The 21,090-nt window shown below is 37.6% G+C and overlaps 1 protein-coding gene across 2 annotated transcripts in view; it reads right to left on the bottom strand.

Annotated features, from left to right (window-relative positions):
• The window catches only part of LOC118762918, a 62,690-nt gene that overhangs the window by 41,302 nt on the left and 298 nt on the right, over positions 1-21,090 (bottom strand). For both annotated transcript variants that reach the window (XR_004998669.1, XM_036501964.1), the window contains exons 2-4: positions 17,492-17,635; positions 14,693-14,964; positions 11,631-11,736 (exon numbers count right to left, since the gene is read on the bottom strand). Coding sequence is in view for 1 of the 2 variants with exons in the window: in XM_036501964.1 (XP_036357857.1) it covers positions 11,631-11,736; positions 14,693-14,964; positions 17,492-17,635 (522 nt within the window). In the remaining variant the exon portion in view is untranslated. The remainder of the gene's footprint in view (positions 1-11,630; positions 11,737-14,692; positions 14,965-17,491; positions 17,636-21,090) is intronic.

Here is a 21,090-nt window from a genome sequence, read left to right on the forward strand (position 1 = left end):
TGTATATATATATATATATATTATATATATATATATATATATATATATATATAATATATATAATATATTATATATATATATATATATATATATATATATATACTGTATATACATATATATATACAGTATATATATATATAATATATATATATATATTATATATATTAATATATATATATATTATATATATATATATATATAATTATACACACACCCACACAAGCCAACTGTTTATATATATACACCCACACACCTCTCATGGATAATTATCCAACCACTTTAGTCATTCAGATAAAAACAGACGTGCACACACATGCACACTTACACACACATATACATATAGACATTCACACACACATTCATTGACTCTCGTTGTGGCGGTGAGCTGGCAGAATCGTTAGCACGCCGGGCGAAATGCTTAGCGTCATTTCGTCTGTCTTTATGTTCTGAGTTCAAATTCCGCCGAGGTCGACTTTGCATTTCATCCTTTCGGGGTCGATAAATTAAGTACCAGTTGTGGGCAGGAGCCGATCTGGCAGAATTGTTTGGACGCCAGGCGAAATGCTTAGCGGTATTTTGTCTGTTTTCACGTTTTGAGTTCAAATTCTGCCGAGCTCCACTTAGCCTTTCATCCTTTCTGAGTCGAAAAAATAAGTACCAGCTAAGTAGTGTGTGTGTGTGTGTGGGGGCATGCAATCGACCCCCCCCCCCTCCATGTTGCTGGCCTTGTGCCAAAATTTGAAACCAATATATTAACCCCCTACACCCACCCCGACCTACAACATTGTGAAATAACTAACGTCTCTGACTTGTTTCTCGTTTCTTAAAAATTTAAAGAAAAATTCTAAGAAATGTAAGAAAGTTAAATTTCCTGAGAAATTCTCAACTCAAACCTGAGAATTGTCATTTAAACTGATCTTCATACTCCTACTCACACACACACACTGGTGTATAATTATTCATACACACATGTTAAAAGTAAATAGACACCCCAGAAAACATCGTTTTCTGTTTATTGTAAAGGTTTATATTTCTTATTAATTGACATTTTTACGTTTCAGATTCTATACGTGACTGTTTAATCATGCCATAAACAAAAGAAGCCTTGGAACTGTCTGAATTTCAAAGAGGCCATATTGTGGGTCATTCTGAAGGTTGATATAATCAGCATAAAATCGCAGAAAACCTTGGGACCCCGCTTTCTACAGTTAATAGAGTGATTGTGCAATTCACCAGAGAGGGGAAGGAATCCACATCACCTTGTTCAGATCAGCCAAGGCCCTCTGACAGGACCCTTCTCTTTGCTAAGAGAAGTGTGGAAGATAATCCTCGTTGCAAGACCTCTGACAGAGCAGGGCAAGCTGATGTCAGTCCCAGAACAGCTGTGAGCTATCTCCACAAACTCAGTTACTTTGGCAGAGCAGGAAGAAGGAAGCCACATATTTGACCAGTCAATATGAAGCGGAGAAAAGATTGGACCAGTGAGATGGTGGAGAGGCCACTAGCATTGAGACACTGCCATATTTTCTGATGAGTCCAAATTTCCTAATGGTCGAGTGTGGGTCTGGAGACTGTGATCAAGAATTTGATGTGAAAAGATTGCAACCAGCAATGAAACACTGCAGGTATTCTGTGATGGTCTGGAGAACAATTTGGAGTAATAGTTGATCAAAGCTGGTAGAGTGTGAGAGAACGATAAACTCAAATAAATATGTGTCCATATTGCAGAAAGGACTCATTCGAAACTTCTCCAGTGGTGAAATGATTAAAGAAGACTCTCTATTTATGGAAGATGAGATTCCTTGTCTCACGGTTAAAATGACCCAAGATTTGTTGGAAAAGAATGGCATTAGAAAACTTCCATGGTCAAGCCAGTCAACAGATATGAACCCTATAGAACACCTCTGGGGCATAATGGACAGGTCATTTCATAAACAGAACAAGAAAGCATCTTCAAAGTCAGATCTGTTGACATTATTACCTGAAACTTAGCAAGAAATTCCACAAGAGAATATTCACCATCTGATCAGTAACATGCCTAATAGGGCCCTTGCATTGGAAAATACAAAGAGTATGTCTACTAAATATTAAAGGTTCACTTTATAACGACTAACAAGTAATTTGAATGTATAATTTCAGATTTAAATAAATTTTCATGATTATAGGGGTGTCTATTTACTTCTTTCATGACTGTGTGCATAAGATGTATTAAGAAACACATAAGCATTCAAACGTTATACACTGATATTACCGGTGTGTGTGCATGTATGCGTCTGTGAGTATGTATATATGTTTGTAGACGTGTTTACGCATATGCACAGACATATTTCGATAAATGTTAGGAACTAGAATTAAAGACATTCTTTATTCAAGTTAGAACGGCGTTCATTCTATTCTCTATCAATTACCTATGGATATAAACTCAACGGATACTCTGGAATGCCTTATGTATATACCGTAGCAGGAGCATTTTCACTGCATGGTGACATCAGGTAGCTAATAACTGCAGAAGGGCTTTGCTTGGCATTCTAAAAGGTTTTTACCCAAATCTTATTCAACACATATCTGTGAACGTCTATTGGGGAACAGGGATTACGTGCCGAGACATGGATGCTAAAACTCGAGTAGAATAGGGGCAAGGTGGAAGGTATTTACTTCGATAAAAGATGAACTCAAAGCAAAGCTGCATAGGGTTGTATGCGCCAGTCCTTTCGACAGCACCGCTCTTAGACGCAAGTGTGATGTCGGTTCCTACAAAGAGGGAGGAACAGCGATTGGCTCCGACGCAAAAAGAGATAGCAGTGTTACTACGAGAGCATATTCGAAATAAGATAATACGGGAGCAGAGTGGACGATGTGATCGCAGAATTCTGAAAGGACAAGTTCCGGTGGGCCAAACACGTGGGAATATTTACAGACAACAGCTGGACCCATGCACATGTCATGTGGTATCCAAGGGATCGGAAACGTCGGCTCGGAAGTGGCCTTTTATGTGTATGTGTGTATACAAACACACACATATACGCATACATACATATACTCATATACATTCATTCATATATATATATATAATATATATATATATATATATATATATATATATCTATATATTTTTATATATATGGATATATATATATATATATATATATATATATATATATACATATATATATATATATATATATTATATATATATATATGTGTGTGTGGTGTGTGTGTGTGTGTGTGTGTTGTGTGTGTGTGTGAATAAATGAAAGAATGGAGTCGAACGAAGATGTTAACAAAATTCTTTTACTCTCGACATATGTTTCGAAGACAACATGTTTTCATTCCAAAGGAATAAAGGGTGCATTATGCAATCTTCCCATCAGGAAAGAAAGGTTAAGAACAGATTAGTTAGGTTTTTTAATAGAATGTGTTTGCGCATCGTTTTTGACGATGAATTAACTAAAGCCAACTTCTTAGACATTACCCTCAATTTGCAGAATAACTCATATTTCCCTTATCATAAACCTTCCACAAATCTTAAGTATATTAGCATTTTCAGTAATCATGCCAGGCCAATTACCGATAATTTGGTCAAAAACATATCTCTGAGACTGTCTAAATTATCTGCTAATGTCGACATCTTTAACCAAAAGGCAGACTTCTATAACGCCGCCTTGTTAAGAGCCGGTTATAAGGAGAAAGTGTCATACATCGACTCAGCTCATTCTAAACCAACATCTGCTTCTCCAGATAGAAAAGTTACTCGTAATAGGAATAATGATTTCAATTCTAATAGTGCCAGCAACGCTATACATAAAATAAATTCTTTACGGACTAGGGGAGGTAAGCGCCATTCAACCCTAAATTTCCAACCCAGAAATTTTCCCCTTACTATCACAAATAACACTAAGAACAATTCAAAGGCCACAAAAAACTGTATCTGGTTCGTAATACCTTTCGGAAAACAAATTAAATCGAACCTTCCCTTAACAGTTCCGTGAAGCCGTTGCTAGGAACTTTCCCAGAAATTCTAGATATCATTCTATTATCAATTCCCACATAGTCAGAATAGCTTTCTCTAACACTAGGAATCTTTCACAAATTATATCTTCCCACAATACCAAGCTGCTAAACAAAGATTCTTCACCTGGGAGTTCCAACACTAATCTTGCTAATTCTAACCCATCATACAATCGTAATAATAGGAATAGTATTAATAGTAACAGCATTGGCAGCAGCGAAAGTGTTAACAATGATAATATTAATAATAGTGTTAATAACAATGGTAGTGTTGATGGTAACAACAATAACGGTATTATTGTCGGTAGTATTACTGGTTGTAGTACCATTAATAATACTAATAATAATAGAAATAGTGTAGTTGTTGGCGCTAATAATAATAGTAACAACAATCATAACAATAAAAACTTCGTTTCGATCTCGGAGGACAACCCCAACAGAATTAAATTTTTGTCTAGTAATTCTAAGATTAAGAATTCTATTTACCAGTGTAGAATTTCTTCCGATGTCTTCTTCTATATAGGAGCGCCCACCTCCCAGTTATCCAAGAGAATTTCGAACCATTATTCAACATTCAGGGATAGTAAAAAACGACATAGTACAGGGCTAAGTAAATTAGTTTTGCCGTCTTAAAGACAATATAAACTTCAAGTTAGATTGGTTCATACTGTCTGTATCCTTTCCTTTTGATGAGGGCAGGAGATTTTGTAACATTTGTAACTCTGAACTCTTCCATATTCTCTTCTCTAAGGTTCCCCTAGTAAACACACTCGTAGAAAAATCATACAAATGTAAACACTGGCAGAAACATACTTTCTACTCATATAAATGATAACGATAGTCACTGTGGTTTGAACAATTAGCTTTACATCCACCCCACTTCTATAGCGAAATTCTTTCCTAACCCTTCGAACATTCTTTCAATCAACGTACCCTTCCCTCTCCACTTGTTCCCTACCTATTGTTCCTTTAACCCTTCTCTTCCTACTATCTATCTTTGACGTCAATTCTTCTAACGGTTTTTTTAAAAAAAACACTCATTATCGTTTTGTTTACCATGTAGGCAGTCATCGAAATTTTTGTTTGTCTTATTGTCGAGAGAGGCTCCCCTTCTTTCCTGATGAGAAGATTGCATAATGCACCCTTTATTCCTTTGGAATGAAAACATGTTGTCTTCGAAACATATGTCGAGAGTAAAGGAATTTTGTTAACATCTTCGTTCGACTCCATTCTTTCATTTATTCATATACAACACACAAATTTCTGCACATGAACCGGATTTCTACCCTTGGACAGGTCGCTTCAACCGTGTTTCTGACGTGAATTTGCTACCCAGGTTCGGTTAAACAAATGTTCTATGCTGACGATAAACATAGGATATTCATTCACCTATTTAATATATAATATATATATATAAACAAATTCAAAATGCGATAAAATAAAATTAATTATTATCGCTGGGTTTCTAGCACAGGCCATATATTATTCATTATAAGTACATTAAAGGCGAAGTATGTACTAGAAACACAGAAGCTTGATAAATTTAGTGAAATGAAAATATATATATATTATATATATATAAATGAAAATATATATATATATATATATATAATAATAATAATATATTATTATAATAAAATATTAGGGAATAATCCAAACTTACAGGGAAAAATCAGATTTAGGATTAAATTTGCCTAATAGTGTTTTAACCTCTAATTTAATATAATATATATATATACATATATATATATATATATATATATATATAATATATATATATATACATATATATATATATATATATATATATATATATATATATATGTATATATATATAATTAAAAATGAGGGTGTCTAAAAGACACCCAACATGCCGAAATAGCAGTCGAAACTCTGACTATAAAACCAAGTTAAATGAACATTTAACGTGGTTTTATAGTCAGAGTTTCGACTGCTATTTCGGCATGTTGGTGTCTTTTAGACACCCTCATTTTTAATTGTTAAAACTTTTTTTACCTTTGTAAGGTATTTCTTTCATGCTGGCCACTTGATAATTTCGACACTTAAATATCGATATTATCCTCATATATAAATTTATATAATTCGTTATTATATTCACTGCGGTGCTTATTTAACCATATCGTACTTATGCGGTGATTTGGCGGGCGATTCAAACTGGCTGTGTCCATACGTGCATATGTATGTATGTGCGACGCTCGTATATGTAAGTATATCGTTTGCTGTGCATATATATATCTGTATTTATGTACCCTTGATATATTCAATTGATGACGGTAAAGCTTATCTAAAGCAGAACCAGAAATCCTTGGATCTTGAATTATTCAATAATTTTTGCTTGTATGTTTGTCCCTCCGCTTTACCTCATGTGCGATATGAACATTAACGTGGTTTTATAGTCAGAGTTTCGACTGCTATTTCGGCATGTTGGTGTCTTTTAGACACCCTCATTTTTAATTGTTAAAAATTTTTTTACCTTTGTAAGGTATTTCTTTCATGCTGGCCACTTGATAATTTCGACACTTAAATATCGATATTATCCTCATATATAAATATATATATATATATAAACTTAGATATGTTTCGACCAAAGATTGATCCAGGCCATGTCTAACTTAATAGCACCACCTGATAAGATTATTTGAATCCTGTTTAAGTCAAGTTTTGTTTATGGTCCATTCAAGTAGTGAGTTTTTGTTGGGTGAGTTGTATCCAATTATGGGTGGCTTATGTGGTATTATTTGAAGGAATCTATCCAGACTCCGTTTAAAGTTGATGGGATCCTTTTCCTCTTTGATCTCTTTCGGGACAATGTTAAATAGGGCAGGGCCTGTTGAGGAAAAGAAATTATGTTGTGGTGTACATGTATGCTGTGATCTTGAATTGGGCAGGGGACGTATGGCCCGTGGTCCCAGTCTTGGATGAACCTTGAAGCTAATGTTCAGGTAGTTTGGGCAAAGTTGGCGGTATATTCTCCACATCGTACAAATGATGTACCGCTCACGGTGACGCTGGAGAGTGTAGTTTCAAGGCTTTAAGGCGATCCCAATAATCGAGAGCAGCCATGCCTTCAATTCGTTTAGTGCGTGTCCTCTGGGGTGATTCAATCCTCGAGATGTTGTGTCTTGTATGGGGAGACCACAGTGGGCAGCAGTATTCGAGGTGTGGCCGTACAAAGGAGGAGAAAAGTGGTATGATGACACCTTATTCTCTGGACCGGAAAGTTCTTAAGATCAAGGAACTCATCCTACGAGCTATATCGACCTTCTTCTTGATGTGTGCACTCCAACTGAGATCGTCATCAACAATTACACCCAGGTCTCTGATATTGTTAGAGGCTGTGAGCGGTTCTCCTGAAGGAAGAGAGTATGGCTGTTTTAGTGAGGAATTTCTTCCAAAATGCATCAGCTCAAATTTTCCCTCGTTCAGTTGCATTTTGTTTCTGTCTGCCCATTGACTCACAGCATATAGATCAGACTGGAGTTGAGCTCGGTCTGCTTCTTCATTGACGATTTGCTGGAGCTTAGTGTCATCAGTAAATATTTTCACCTTGCAGTAATGTACGACACTGGAAAGGTCGTTTATGTAAATTATGAAGAGTAGCGGACCCAAGACAGTCCCCTGGGGGACACCGCTGGTGACTTTTGCTGGGCTTGAGTGGACTCCATCAACTACAACATGTTGTGTTCTATTCGCCCGGAAATACTTAATCCAGTGTAGAACTTTTCCACGGATTCCAACATTTGCCAATTTTGAGAGTAGGATATTATGGTCTACCCTGTCGAACGCTTTATTGAAGTCAAGATATATGACATCAGAATTCGAACCTGTTCCCAAGGCTTTGAGTACATCTTCAATGTGGTGTAAGAGCTGTGTTAGACAGTCCCTGCCACAGCGAAAGCCATGCTGATTTGCATTTAGGAGTTTGTGGGTCTCCAGGAAGTCAGCTATCCTTGATCTTAACACTCTTTCTATAAATATATTATAAAAGACGGAAAATGCACATAATTTATATATTTTAAATATATTTTAGAGTATAGAATATGATATATATGTATCTATTCGCGTGATTTCACGAGGATCTGTGCGAACGGAACGAGGCTGTGTTTTCCAAAATGGAAAACGAACGACCTTTCTTCATGTGATCAGCTTCAAAAATTGTTAAGACACTAGGATATTTTCCTACCTTTCTTAACATGAAACCAATGGTAGCCTTAATTCACAAATAAAGAAATTATATCCACCAATGCTGTGTTGAGCACTAATTTTCACCGTGTTGAGCACTAATTTTATCAAGTGGTCAGCATGGAGAAAATAACTTTCAAAGGTAATAATTATTAAGATTATAAATTAGGGTATCTACGAAATACAACTATGCTAGTTTCATCTTGTCTCTTTGTTTTCTCTCCGTGTTGATATATGGACAATTAAGGTGGTTTTAGAGTCAGATCATGGCTGCTATTTTCAACATGGTGGTATCTCGTACATACCCTAATTTATAATTATATATATATATGTATGTATGTATGTATGTATGTATGTATGTATGTATGTATGTATGTATGTATTATATATATATATATATATATATATATATATATATATATAGAGAGAGAGAGAGAGAGAGAGAGAGAGAGAGAGAAAGTGGGAGGATTTTTTGTACGTACACATGCAGTTATGTGTGACGGTAGTTGTAAATGCTACACTATATACAGCTGGTGGAAATATTTCATATTCTGACAAATTTAAGTATATGTAAAGTGTCGCCCAGTTCATCTCCTGCAGCCAAACCTGAAGATGACTAATTTATTAATGGATTACAAAACATTTAGAATACATTTGTCTAAATTTGAACGTTGTCATTATATCGATTTTTCCCTGAAGATTGACTTATAAATATCGGTAGTGGAACAAATATTGCTGTGTATGTGAGCATCTTCACATTCACATGCGTATATATCATTGATAAGGATAATATTAATATAAATGTGTTGATTGTATTAACAGGATTGATGTATACATCAACATTTATACAGCAATCTAGATATGTAACAAATATATATTCATTTTCAGGTTGATCTAGTTATATATATATATATATATATATATAGTGTACATGTATGTCATTAATCAATTTTATTTCAAAATTTCTTGCTAATAGAGAAAGAGCCGGTTTCTAACCTAGATCCAAGGCTCCTTCATTGGAATTTCAACATCAACAACAGGATATTTTTGTTTGTTTGTATGTATGTGTATATGTATGTATGTATGTATGTATGTATGTATGTATGTATGTATGTATGTATGTATGTATGTTTTATATATGTATTCCCATGCATATAGTTGCATATCTAGACATGCTCATATATATTGAAGATAAAATTCTGCAAAGTTTTACAGATTTTTAGTTCCAGTGATAGACTGGATCTGTGGTCTTCGAATCAGCATTTACCTTTCTGGTTTTGAGAAGCCTAATTTCTCAAGATTGGTTTTAAGGTAGTGTGTTACATATCCCAGGGCCCCAATAATTACAGGTATAAACCTGAACTTGAAATCTGGATAGAGTAACTGCAGATTTCTCAATAGTTCAGCGTAGATATTCTTTTTCTCACTGATATTCAGATTTATGCTAACATCCGCTAGACAGCTAATTTCCACAACTGTGCACAGTTTCTCTTCTCTATCTCAAATCATTATATCAGATCTATTGTCTTTACATTTCATTGAGCTATTCCCTTTTTATTATGAGTGGCTATGGCTTCCACCATTCTATGGGGTTTTATTTCTTTGTCCTCGGATCCGACGGATCTCATTATACAGTGTCTTAGCCACAACATAACGCCTCATCGGTAGATAATACCGTGACGACAATCTACATATTACATTGTATGTATATATGATACTGTGTAACAATGTATGACATTGTATGTATGATGACATTGTATGTATGTATATGTGTATGTGTTCATTTATGCATGTGTTTGTCAAGATTCTTGATGTGAAATGGTGTGTTAAAGCAGATATTGCTATGCTTGGGGATGATGATCATATTTTGTCAATTAAACACAACCACAACGTGTTTGGTCTTCACTTCAGACTTATTATTATTGTTTTTTGAAATAAAAAAAAGATAAAGCTGAAGGAAAGACCAAACATTCTGTGATTGCGTTCAATTAACAAAACATGACCGTCCCCAAGTATAACAATACATACACACACATATATGCATATACATATATGTATAATATATATATATATATATATATATATATATATATACATAGATACATACACACATAAATACATATATATACAGATATATATATACATACATATATATACATACATACATATATACATACATACATACATACATATACATATGCACAACTATACATATATATGTGTGTATGCATATATGTATATTTGTATATCTATATCTGTATATATATATGTGTGTGTGTGTGTGTGTCAAGATGGCGTTGTGTTGGTAAAGCGTGTAATGCTTAGCTCCGGAAAAGTAGAGTAGAACCTCCAAGAGATCGATGTAATTAGAAGTAAAGAGGTCTCTGGCTTAAATATAGCTCAAAAGGACGACCAGTATATTTCACCTTCGATCGAACAATACGCGTGTACAAGGAAAATATATCCGATGACAAGATATCAAGTCATATTCAACGTTTTTGCCGAAACCACGCGTTGACTTGGATATAAATATAAAAATACGGTAGCTACATTGGTCACATATCTTGCAGTTTCTTGGAAAATTACGGTCTTCACAACCGAAATTTATTGTTCAAAACATAAAATTCTTAAACTACGAAGATCGGAGGTTTGTTTTGTTTACTTTTCTTTCAGCGAGCCATTAGGTAAAATAAAAATTATTCTTTAATATATTCTTTTTCTGTGACCACCTCGTCTTATAATGATACATTTTATAATATATTTATAGACAATTTCGGCTTTATAATAACAATATATTTCTCTCTCTGCCTCCCTCTTCTCTCTCCCTCAAGTTGATCTTGTATTTCTCTCCCTCTCTCTGTCTCTTAATTTCGTTCTCTCTCTCTGTGTCTCTGTCCCTCTCTCTCTCTCTCTCTCTCTCTCTCTCTCACTCACTCTTTCTCTCTCCGTATCCCTAACAAAGATTTCACGGGACTGGTTGACGAAAGAACTGCGATTGCTCCTGCGAGCTTGGAACGTTGCCGGAAAAGGCCCCGCAACTATCATCGCAGCGGCACTGAAAAATAATGATTTTACCAGAACCACGGCCCAGATAGAGCAGAAGAAACGCGAATTCCTCCGTTCCTATGCCCTAATTAGACAGCACATAGACAACCTTGACACCATTCTGGGAACTGACTGCACCAAGGATGACAAAAAGAATGGAGAAAGCCTCCTGGGCCCAGTGGTTACTCAAAAGAACAAAACTAAAGTCACGAGTAATAGGTCTGAAAATGAGAGAGAACCAACGATACTAGCCCTGCCCCAACATGCTAGAAGACCAGAGAACTGAAAGGGCGGAAAAAGGAAAACAATAAACATAAAACCGTCAAAAAAGATGTCAGAAGCAAAGAAGAGCGAGGAGTAAAAGATATGCTTACCCTGCTTTTCAGATCCTTGTTCTTTATGTTAATCAAAGTTTGTAGAATGTCGTACAGATTTGTCATATAGGAACGTAAAGATTCAATTTTATATTCTCTTATTTTACTACAAATAATAAACAATATGGATATGAATCGATAACTTACACACAGTGCATTACATTTGTATTGACAGAAATATTTCTTAGCCCTGCATAACTAAGTCTGGTGTTCCTCTAGATTCAGGTTTGAGCTTGTCTAGTTAGTTATTATTATTATTACGTCAACTAGGAATTGACCGCTTCTTGTATGTTCCACAAAAGATCAGCTTTCCGTCTTACATTTCCTGCAGCTGAAGACGTAACAAAGGCTGAAAATCATCGCAAGACTATAATAACTAAAGTAAGTTTCATTTGGGGTAAAATCGTCAGTGGTGACAAAAATGGTTACACCAATTCAAACTGGAGTGCTAAAGCCAAACACTGGAATGGAAACAGCCAATATCGCCCATGAAGAAAAAAATTCAAATCAAAAAGCACACAGAACGGAAAGGGACACTGACAGTATTTGGGACTCTTAAAGACTAATCTTAGTCTGTTATCTGTTGAGGATCTTAGCAGTGATCAGTGCTCAGTATAGCGTAACACCGTTTGAAAAGTTATGGCTGCGAAGAAAGCAAATGCCGAGGGATCGAAAGGTGTTTTATTGTTGCATTACAAAACCCGTCTTCATACTGCTGCCACAATACCCTGAAATTCAACATGTAGAAACATCTGCCATGTAGTCCTGATCTTGCTCCTTTCAACTGTCCCCTGTTTCTTCTACTCAAAGATCTTAAAGGATCGTCGATTTACCCTGATCCAAAAGGCAATGGAAGTAGTGCAAGCATGGTTGATCTCTCAGCTGGAAAGATTTTTCTGAGAGCATAAAGATGCACTAAGATAGACCAAGGTGGATTAAGATGGATTGATTGTGCTGAAGATTAAAGGAGAACAAGTTGAAGAATAATGTAGAATTTTAAAAAAATACTAAATACAAAATGAGATCCCTCATTGTTTAAAACAGAGATAAATGCAGTCGTTTATTGTAATAACAAGGGCAACTTAATGTAGCAAGTTCAAATCTGAACCGTGTTGAGTCGAGAAACACCGCACCCGCAACTCTTGTGCCACTACTTTCATAAACAACAGGAAAAATATTCTAAATGCGTGACTGATACGAACGCACGCACGCACACAGGAGGACAGAGAGGGAGGAGGGAGAGGGGAGAAAGTTAGGGAGAAGTAGAGATATGTATATAGAAAGGCCAAGACATATATGGCTGACTTTCAATCTTCGCTATTCTGCTAGTTTTTCAGTAGAGGCTGAGACGGGCGGCGCTTGAAGTCGCAGCCAATTTCATTTTGGCAATAAATTTGACTTTACTCTTGGTATTGAGTCGACCCATCATTATATGTCCAGATACATTAACTTTACATTATTTTAACACACACGCACGCACACACACACATGCACACACACATGCACACACACATGCACACACACACGCACACACACACACACATATACATGCACACACACACACACACATGCACACAAACACATGCTCACACACACACACACACGCACGCACACACGCGCACACACGCACACACACACGCAATGCTGATGATTAATGAGAGGACAGTAAAACTGAATTCTTTCCTATAAAAACGGGTATCAATGGGGGAGGGGAGAATGATTGCTTCACTGCGGTCTAGAGTCTTCCTCGTCTCTATAATCTCACCATTTTGCAGAGAGATAGAAAGGAGACGCGAGTCACTGTTAACATCCAAATTTAAGTGAACCACTTCAGCATCGGAAGGTCGCAAACCAACCATTAATCGTCTCAGATCTCAACAGATCATTGCGTTACACATGGGGGGGGGGGCGGGGTTTATGCTCTAGTAGATCACATTCCAGAAACTCTAAAAGTCCTCATCTCATCTGTTGTGTCAGCTTGTGAAAGAATAAGTCTGACAACGTGCAGGGAACCAAGTTCATCTGACAATGGTACATAGCATCCCCCCCCCCGTTTTCTTAATTTTCTCTTTACAAAAGCAATAACCAACGAGTCTTCAGAGTCAGACACCTTACCAATCTTATTTCCTTCACATTCGATGAGGTGAAAGTCCTTTTGTAAGGATTCGAAGGCCCCCAAAAGAGAATCTCTTTGGACAACTTTATCAGCGTTCACACTAAGATTCTCATCTAGCAGAGAATCGGTTTTTCCACCTTCCTACAAGGATCCAAGACATGAACTATAAACGGCCAACATATTAAGACTCTGGAAGCATTTAGCAGTATTCCCCGTCCATTTCAGATTACGCACTTTTAATGCTCCATCGAGCCAACGACACCAGCGGCAGTGAATCCACTTTATACAGATATAAAATTAAGATGGCTTCAGTCACGTGTCCTCCATTGGATCCTTTACGACTAGATCCTTTATGATCGACGATAATGTGAAATACATTTGCTGTTTAAAATATTTATTTGAAGAGGATCATCAAAGTTTCAAAAGAAGGTAACCTGATTGATCGCCAATCATATTGGAGATCAATATTTTATGGAGATAGTTAATATAAAGGAGAGAAGTATCCAGCACTGCCAGAAGAGCAAGTAAAACTGCATACGCCCAAACTGCAGCAATATTATATGTCTTGTCCGCAACTGAAGCAGGACATCAAGGATTACAGTAAATAGTGATCAAATGATCCACATCTAATGGCGATGATGATGATTATGGTGATGGAGGAAGAGGAAGAGGGGAAGAGGAGGAGGAAGAGGAGGAGGAGGTGGGGAGGAAGAGGAGGAGGTTATCGCCAGATTCCCAAAACAACCATTAGTAAGTATCATAGCGCCTTGTGAGAAAACTGGGGCTTGTGATGTTGATGTTCTTTGCAGAACAATACCAAAGAAGAAAAAAAAAAGAATTGGAAATCAAGATCGAATTGAAATCTTTCTTTTCGTTATTTCCCCTGGCACCGAATTATGAGGATCCAATTCCAGAGACTAAAGAGATATGAATTTAAGTTACTGACTCAGGTAGCAAAGAAATGAAAGCCGCTGCTCTGATCTTCAGCTGTCGACGATGAGCCAAAACATCTCGGACGGCATCGGCGAACGAAGTCTTTTCTTCTCTTCCTCTCATCATTGGCTCAATTGTTTTAGTATGTGAATCGCTCTCAAATGAATTCATTTCTGTCTTGGCAGCACTGCTTCCGAGAACCTTGTTTAAATGATAGTCAGAGACAGGCTTCCAGACTTTCACTCGTGAAGCAGCTTTGGCCTTTTCTTGTTCCAATTTCTTTACCTGTGGATGAAAAAAAAAAATCAATGCGAAGTTTTATATATCGATGCTATGTCCCTCACTGTCTCTTTTTCACCAACGTTCTCTCTCTCTCTCTCTCCCCCCTCTCTCTATTACTCACTCTCTTTCTTTGTCCTTGTCTTTCACCCTCTCCGCGCCTCTCACTATGATTTACTCAATGCGTAATCATTTTCTCCATTTTTCTTTTATCTTCTGTTGGTCAGTTGATTTCCTTTATTGAAGTGAAGCTACACTTTTTCTAATTTCAGAATTAAATCGAATGTTTTCCAGTTTGGTCTTGTGACAGAGATTCTTTCCAAGCCTTCTCCACGCAATAAATAACGAGAGAATTTCCTTAAAATACCGCTTTTCATTTAACATCACACCTGCTCCAGTTATTAAGTTGTATGTCCATCGGTGCGTATACCGGATATTATGCACCCCTAAATCTCGTATATTGATCGCAATTTCTCTATAGTTTACAGAAGAAAAGATGGATTTCTCTAGCAGTCTGATTGGTTGACCGGAACAAATTTCAATAGAAAAAGAAAACAGAACACCTAAGTCCTAAGAAATGAGTGAGAAACTGCTTTCTCAAAACTGATAAACAGTTATTTAAAAAGACCAGATGATGCAGCAGAAGAACTAAATAGGCCAAGCTTTTGACTCCCAGCAAAGACAAGGAATGAATTTTTTGAGAGAAACGGATTATGTCTCTAGAGGAAAATAGCTTGTAAATGGATAGTGGCCATGGTCTCCATCCAGAATGTAGGTTTAGGATTGGATCTCAACAGTCTATTCGGTCGTAATGAGCATCAACTGGGCACTGGTAAATCGGTGTTTCGTTTGGTCAAGGGTGGGAAAATCGAGTATTTCAGTCTGCTTGAAACTACAGCGGTAGCTAGCGAAGAATGGTATATGTCACCGAGTCAGTCGCTCGCGAGTGACGGCTGATTGTAAAATAATAAAGAATCTGCCCAACCAGTCATATATTGATGTAGAATTGCAGGAAATTGCCACAATTTTTTGACAAAGTTATCACATAACATACCACAAACAATGAGACCTCAGCCTACTTGTAAAAATAAGTGAATAGCTGTGTGACTTGCCTAATGCAAACTGTCCCTTAAAGCCATCCGGACGTTGTCAAAACATTCGCTATACAGAGTGGAATACTAAAAGAGGATTTGAATTTCCTCAAAGTGAACATCGTAAAACCTCTATCTTCTCACCTTAACATGTTCACGGGTTGCTTTGTTCTTTAATAATCATAAATCTTATCCTCTTAACATCATTGCTACTACCCTAAACCCCAACCCCAACCCTAACTCTAAACCTAATCTCAACCCTAAATCCACATATTTCACGTCATAACTCGTCATTGAAACCAATTAAAAGTCAGATTTACATTTCTCATCTATTTATTACTGGTTTCAACATTTGATAGCGGCCAAGTTGTAGCACCACCTTAATGAGTTTCTAATCAATTATATTAACATCATTACTTTGTAATCTATTTTATCGATTTCGGAAGACGACAAAAGGCCGGGTCAATCAGGAGAAAAGGAAAATTCGTTTCATGGGTGAATCGGATAAACAATTATCTGAAACATCGATGTCTGTCTTTCTCATTTATTTCTGGGGCGAGTCGTTTCGCTTGGCTTTGAGATATACTGTGGGTTTTTTTTAATACTATCCGTCTTCAAAGGGATTTTTCCTGAACGAAATATCGCAGCCTAAAAGCTTTTAACAACACACATTTACTAAGTACGTGTCACTGATAACGTATTTTCGTTCGCCACACCGATTTTTGCCACGCTAATACCGACACACAAATGCATAAACACACGCATACAAACTCACAAAACACACACTCGTGTGCACTCACACACACATGCTCCCACTCCCATAAAACTTCTGTGAGCTGCAGAATTTCCACAAACCAAAGTCCACTGAAAAGGCTTTGATCGATGGCAGAAGGTGCTGTTGCTGTTGCTTTTGAGCGAACGGTCTTCGTCCCAGAGCTCGCAAGATGGGAGCAGTCCAAAACGTAGACCTTTGCTATTCGTAAGACCCGCAGAAGAGAAAGCAGGTCAACCCCCGACAACGATAGCATCGACGGATGGATGAATGCGCATCCAGGCTCAGCGGTTGCGTAGGAAGTTGGGGACAAGAAGCAGGAAGAAAGAGTGAGAGAAAGCTGAGGCGAAAGAGTACAACAGGGGTCGCCACCACCCCCTGCCGGAGGCTCGTGGAGCCTTTAGGTGTTTTCGCTCAATAAACACACACAACGCCCGGTCTGGAAATCGAAACTGCGATCCTCCGACCGCGAGTCCGCTGCCCTCACCATTGGACCATTGCGCCTCCGGCTGAAGGTGCTGCCACGTAGTGAGACGGAAACCAAGAGTTTCTGAAGTAAACTTATTAACCTGCAAAGCATTCCAACATCTATAACGGTGAACATAACAATGAAAACATTTATCTTTCAATGAATAAATCAGGCGAAAGAGTTTAAGAGTCCAACAATTACCTTCATTCTTTCTTGGTAACTTTTATATGTGCGACCACGTTTCAAAGCCCGAATCGTCTTGTTTAAATCTTGAATTTTTCTTTTGCTCAACTCATATCCACCAGATTCCCAACTCGATGGGACATGTTCTCCCTCAGGCAGGAGCTGCCAATAAATTAAAACAAATGTAATGTCTACCATTCAGGTCTGGAAATTATATCAATTAACTTTGATCTTAATTCATTTCTCAACTCTCACAGTTCTTTCTTTAAGTTACCATTCTTTACCACTCACAGTCTCCACACTCTCCCTTACATTTGCCAAATGTAATCATTGCCTTGATTAAAGACACCTTTTTTTTTCCTCAAATGAAGCAAAGTTAGACGTGCCGTTCGCCCTTCCAGCTTGATGATCAACATATGGCACACCAGTATTAATACGACGCAGGATTTCAGGCAACACTCCGTTGTGTTATAAGAAATAGCTTAACATTTATCTAAAACTAAAATAGATGTGAGTGGAAGCGTACGGCTTAATGGTTAGTGTGTAGGGCGTTGGTCTCATGATCGTAAGATTATAGTTTCGATTCGTGGACTGGGCGACGCGTTGTGTTCCTGAGCAAAACACGTCATTTCACGTTGCTGTAATGCACTTATCTGGCAATGGTGAGTCACCCTACGACGGACCAGCGTTCCATCCAGTGGGGAATATATATATATATATGCCATAGGAACCGGAAACCAATCCGTATGAGTCCACAGGATTCGAGCGAGAAGGATGTTTTTAAAATAGACGTAAGTAAGTGACACAACAATAACAAGAATGTTAAGGACATTAAAATTTGGAAAGGTTCGGCTAGCAATATTCATCACCGCTGTCCAAGTGTATCGTTTATGGGTCAGGAGAGAACAACCAGCTTTAGTGCATAGCTAAATACTTATCAGATGGATGAAAAGAAATGCAAAGTAGAAATTCAAATGGATTAAAATGGATTGTCGCTAAACATATCCTTAAATTAGTTTTTGTGATATTCTGAGATTTTCTGCGGGTTTTATAGATAGAGAATTATCTCCTTGCCGGACATTGTTAACAGCGCATGACAAGGAACTGGGAGAGGATATAAATGGTGTCCTGGAATGTGTGGGGAGGAGTCACTGGCGAGAGATTCCCCGTGGTGTATCAGAACCTGGACATATATAGGCGTCGTTCATAGTGTTAAGCATTCTTCCACGTACAGTATTACCCGGGTAAAAGTCGTGCAAGTTGTTACTCTTTGATGTGAATCCACTCCCACCAGCTAAGAAAGCATTCCAGTTTCAATACCAGCAGGAAAGGAGTAAAACATTTAAAGTGGAGAATGATAACACGTGAAGGATGTATTGCATTATGAGAATGTTCACTGTTTATGTTGCTTTTACAGAGTCACAATTGAAATACGAATGGAATGATTGGCTGTTGTGTGACCTTTTCGACTCCTGGGATATTAGACAGGCTGTCAAAAGGATAGGAAAATCTATCAAGGATCTCCAACTTTTCCTAGAGTACTGATTTGCCGTCAAGATCTACGAGTTTTGTTGTGCCTCTTCTCTGTGACCCGTATGCTTCTCGAAGTCCTGAAGAAAATGCTTTCGTCTTTATCAGACTGGCGGTGCAGCTCTTCACCTTTGGCCTCCCACTAATCTGATTTCAGATTTCCTGGTCAAAACAGCAGCGTTTTTCTAAGGGTTTTTATTCAGCTATAAAGATGTTGTAGGGATCGTCTTTCAGTACATAGTGAAAAGGTTGGTGTTTCTCTCTATTCCTTGATGTGAAGGTTAACTGGGCTTGGCAGGGTATTGTACTGGGCAGAATGGAAATTCACTTGCGTCATGTTTGACCGAGTATTCTTTCACTGCTTCACACACTCTTATCTCCACTCTGCTCTCTACCGTCTGCTTGACCTTCCATGATACACAGCTATCGATCATTGAGTGACCAAGTATGCTGAACGAGGATGTGTGGACAGTTAGGTCGTCTCCAAGTCTTTTATTCAGACGTTAATAAAAGAAAAAAATGGTTATAATCAGAAATTGAACTTAGGTCGCCAGAATCTGCCATTTACTCATCACGATAAAATGAATGTAAATGTAGAATATCGAAATAATGTCATTAGCACAGAATACTTAGCTTAGACATATAGTATCTAAGATATATAATCTATAAGATGTATTTTCTACGACTGATTATCGAGTTTGGAGATTATCTAAAAGACTGAGTGTGTAAGACAAGGGTCAACTTGAGAAGTTCTATATTTCGAGGAGGATGGTTTAACACCGCAAACTCACCCATGGTATTTCTTCTTTAAGTTTGAAAGTTGCGGCAACGGAAAGGAGTTGCAACTAGGTAAAATCTCCAAGCAATTTAAATACACAACAAGTCTCCGATATCCATGTGGCTAAAAGGGGTCTGCAGAAAGACATTCAGGAGTGATGACCTGGATGCGGCTACCTTAAAAAGACGTTAAGGGCCAGAACACTTGCCCAAGGAGGGTTTCTTCTCTGAAGACCTTCTGCTGTTCGGCTCTGTTGAGAGTCTCTTACCACTGTTGGTACTTATGGTGATGACAAAGAAAGATATACTTGTTTTTGGTCGCAGCACCAGAACGGAATTGTCAACTGTAAAACTTTTGTCTAATACATCGTCTCTGCCAACCATGATTACGTTTTAACATGTTGTTGTTGTTGTTGTCGTCGTCGTCGTCGTTGTCGTTGCTGCTCCTTCTTTTTTTCGCAAGTCAACTTTTTTCAAGAACATTTATGATGAAAGTTATTCAGATGAAATTCTCATTTTTATTCATACATATTGTAGACATAGCACTATATACATTTACTTTCTAAATGTGATTTGAGGGAAGGGATATTTAACTGTTATTTCTAGTAGGTCAGATTAGACCGATATGTCACTTCCACAAACTGTGTAGCCCCTAATGTTAGAAACCATTATTGTTGAGGATAATCCGTAGAGAGGGTGTATATCTTCATTATTATTTGTGTTTAGCAATTGAGTTTTCACTATTGCGCTGGCAGTAGGTCGTGGAGGGGAAGTAACTCTTCGCCAGATAGAATTCCTGAAATGTCTTCCATTTTGAAATGGAATTGTTTCGCTTCATTTATGTCTACAAACTTTCTGAAAAGCATTTTTCAATGTGAAAAGTAGACAGTTAGGTCCAGCTTTCGCAAGCTCTGCTTGAGTGAGATTCAAAGCGGTCAGGGTGAGGAGTTCTAGTCGGTGGACCTGAGGTTTTTGGACGGAATGTTCAGTTACAATGTTTAAGATTGACAAGAGGATGTAAGATAGCTGTTAAGGTGAACACGGGCATTTATGAGATATAGCTGGCTAATTAAGTGGAGCAGTAACTACTACAGCGGTGATCAGAGACAGAGAGAGAAATGGAGAGAAAGAGAGAGTGTGAAAGAGAAAGATAGAGAGAGTGGGTGAGAGGGAGAGAGAAGAAGAGTGAGAGTGACAGAGAGAGAGAGAGGAGGAGAGAGACGTGGAGAGATAGAGATAGTGTGACAGAGAGAGTGAGTAAGAAGGAGAGAGAAGGAGAGTGAGAGTGGAAGAGAGGGAGGGAGGGAGTA

Source organism: Octopus sinensis, linkage group LG4 (assembly GCF_006345805.1).
Source record: "Octopus sinensis linkage group LG4, ASM634580v1, whole genome shotgun sequence".
In the NCBI taxonomy this organism is placed as follows: Eukaryota; Metazoa; Mollusca; class Cephalopoda; order Octopoda; family Octopodidae; genus Octopus; species Octopus sinensis.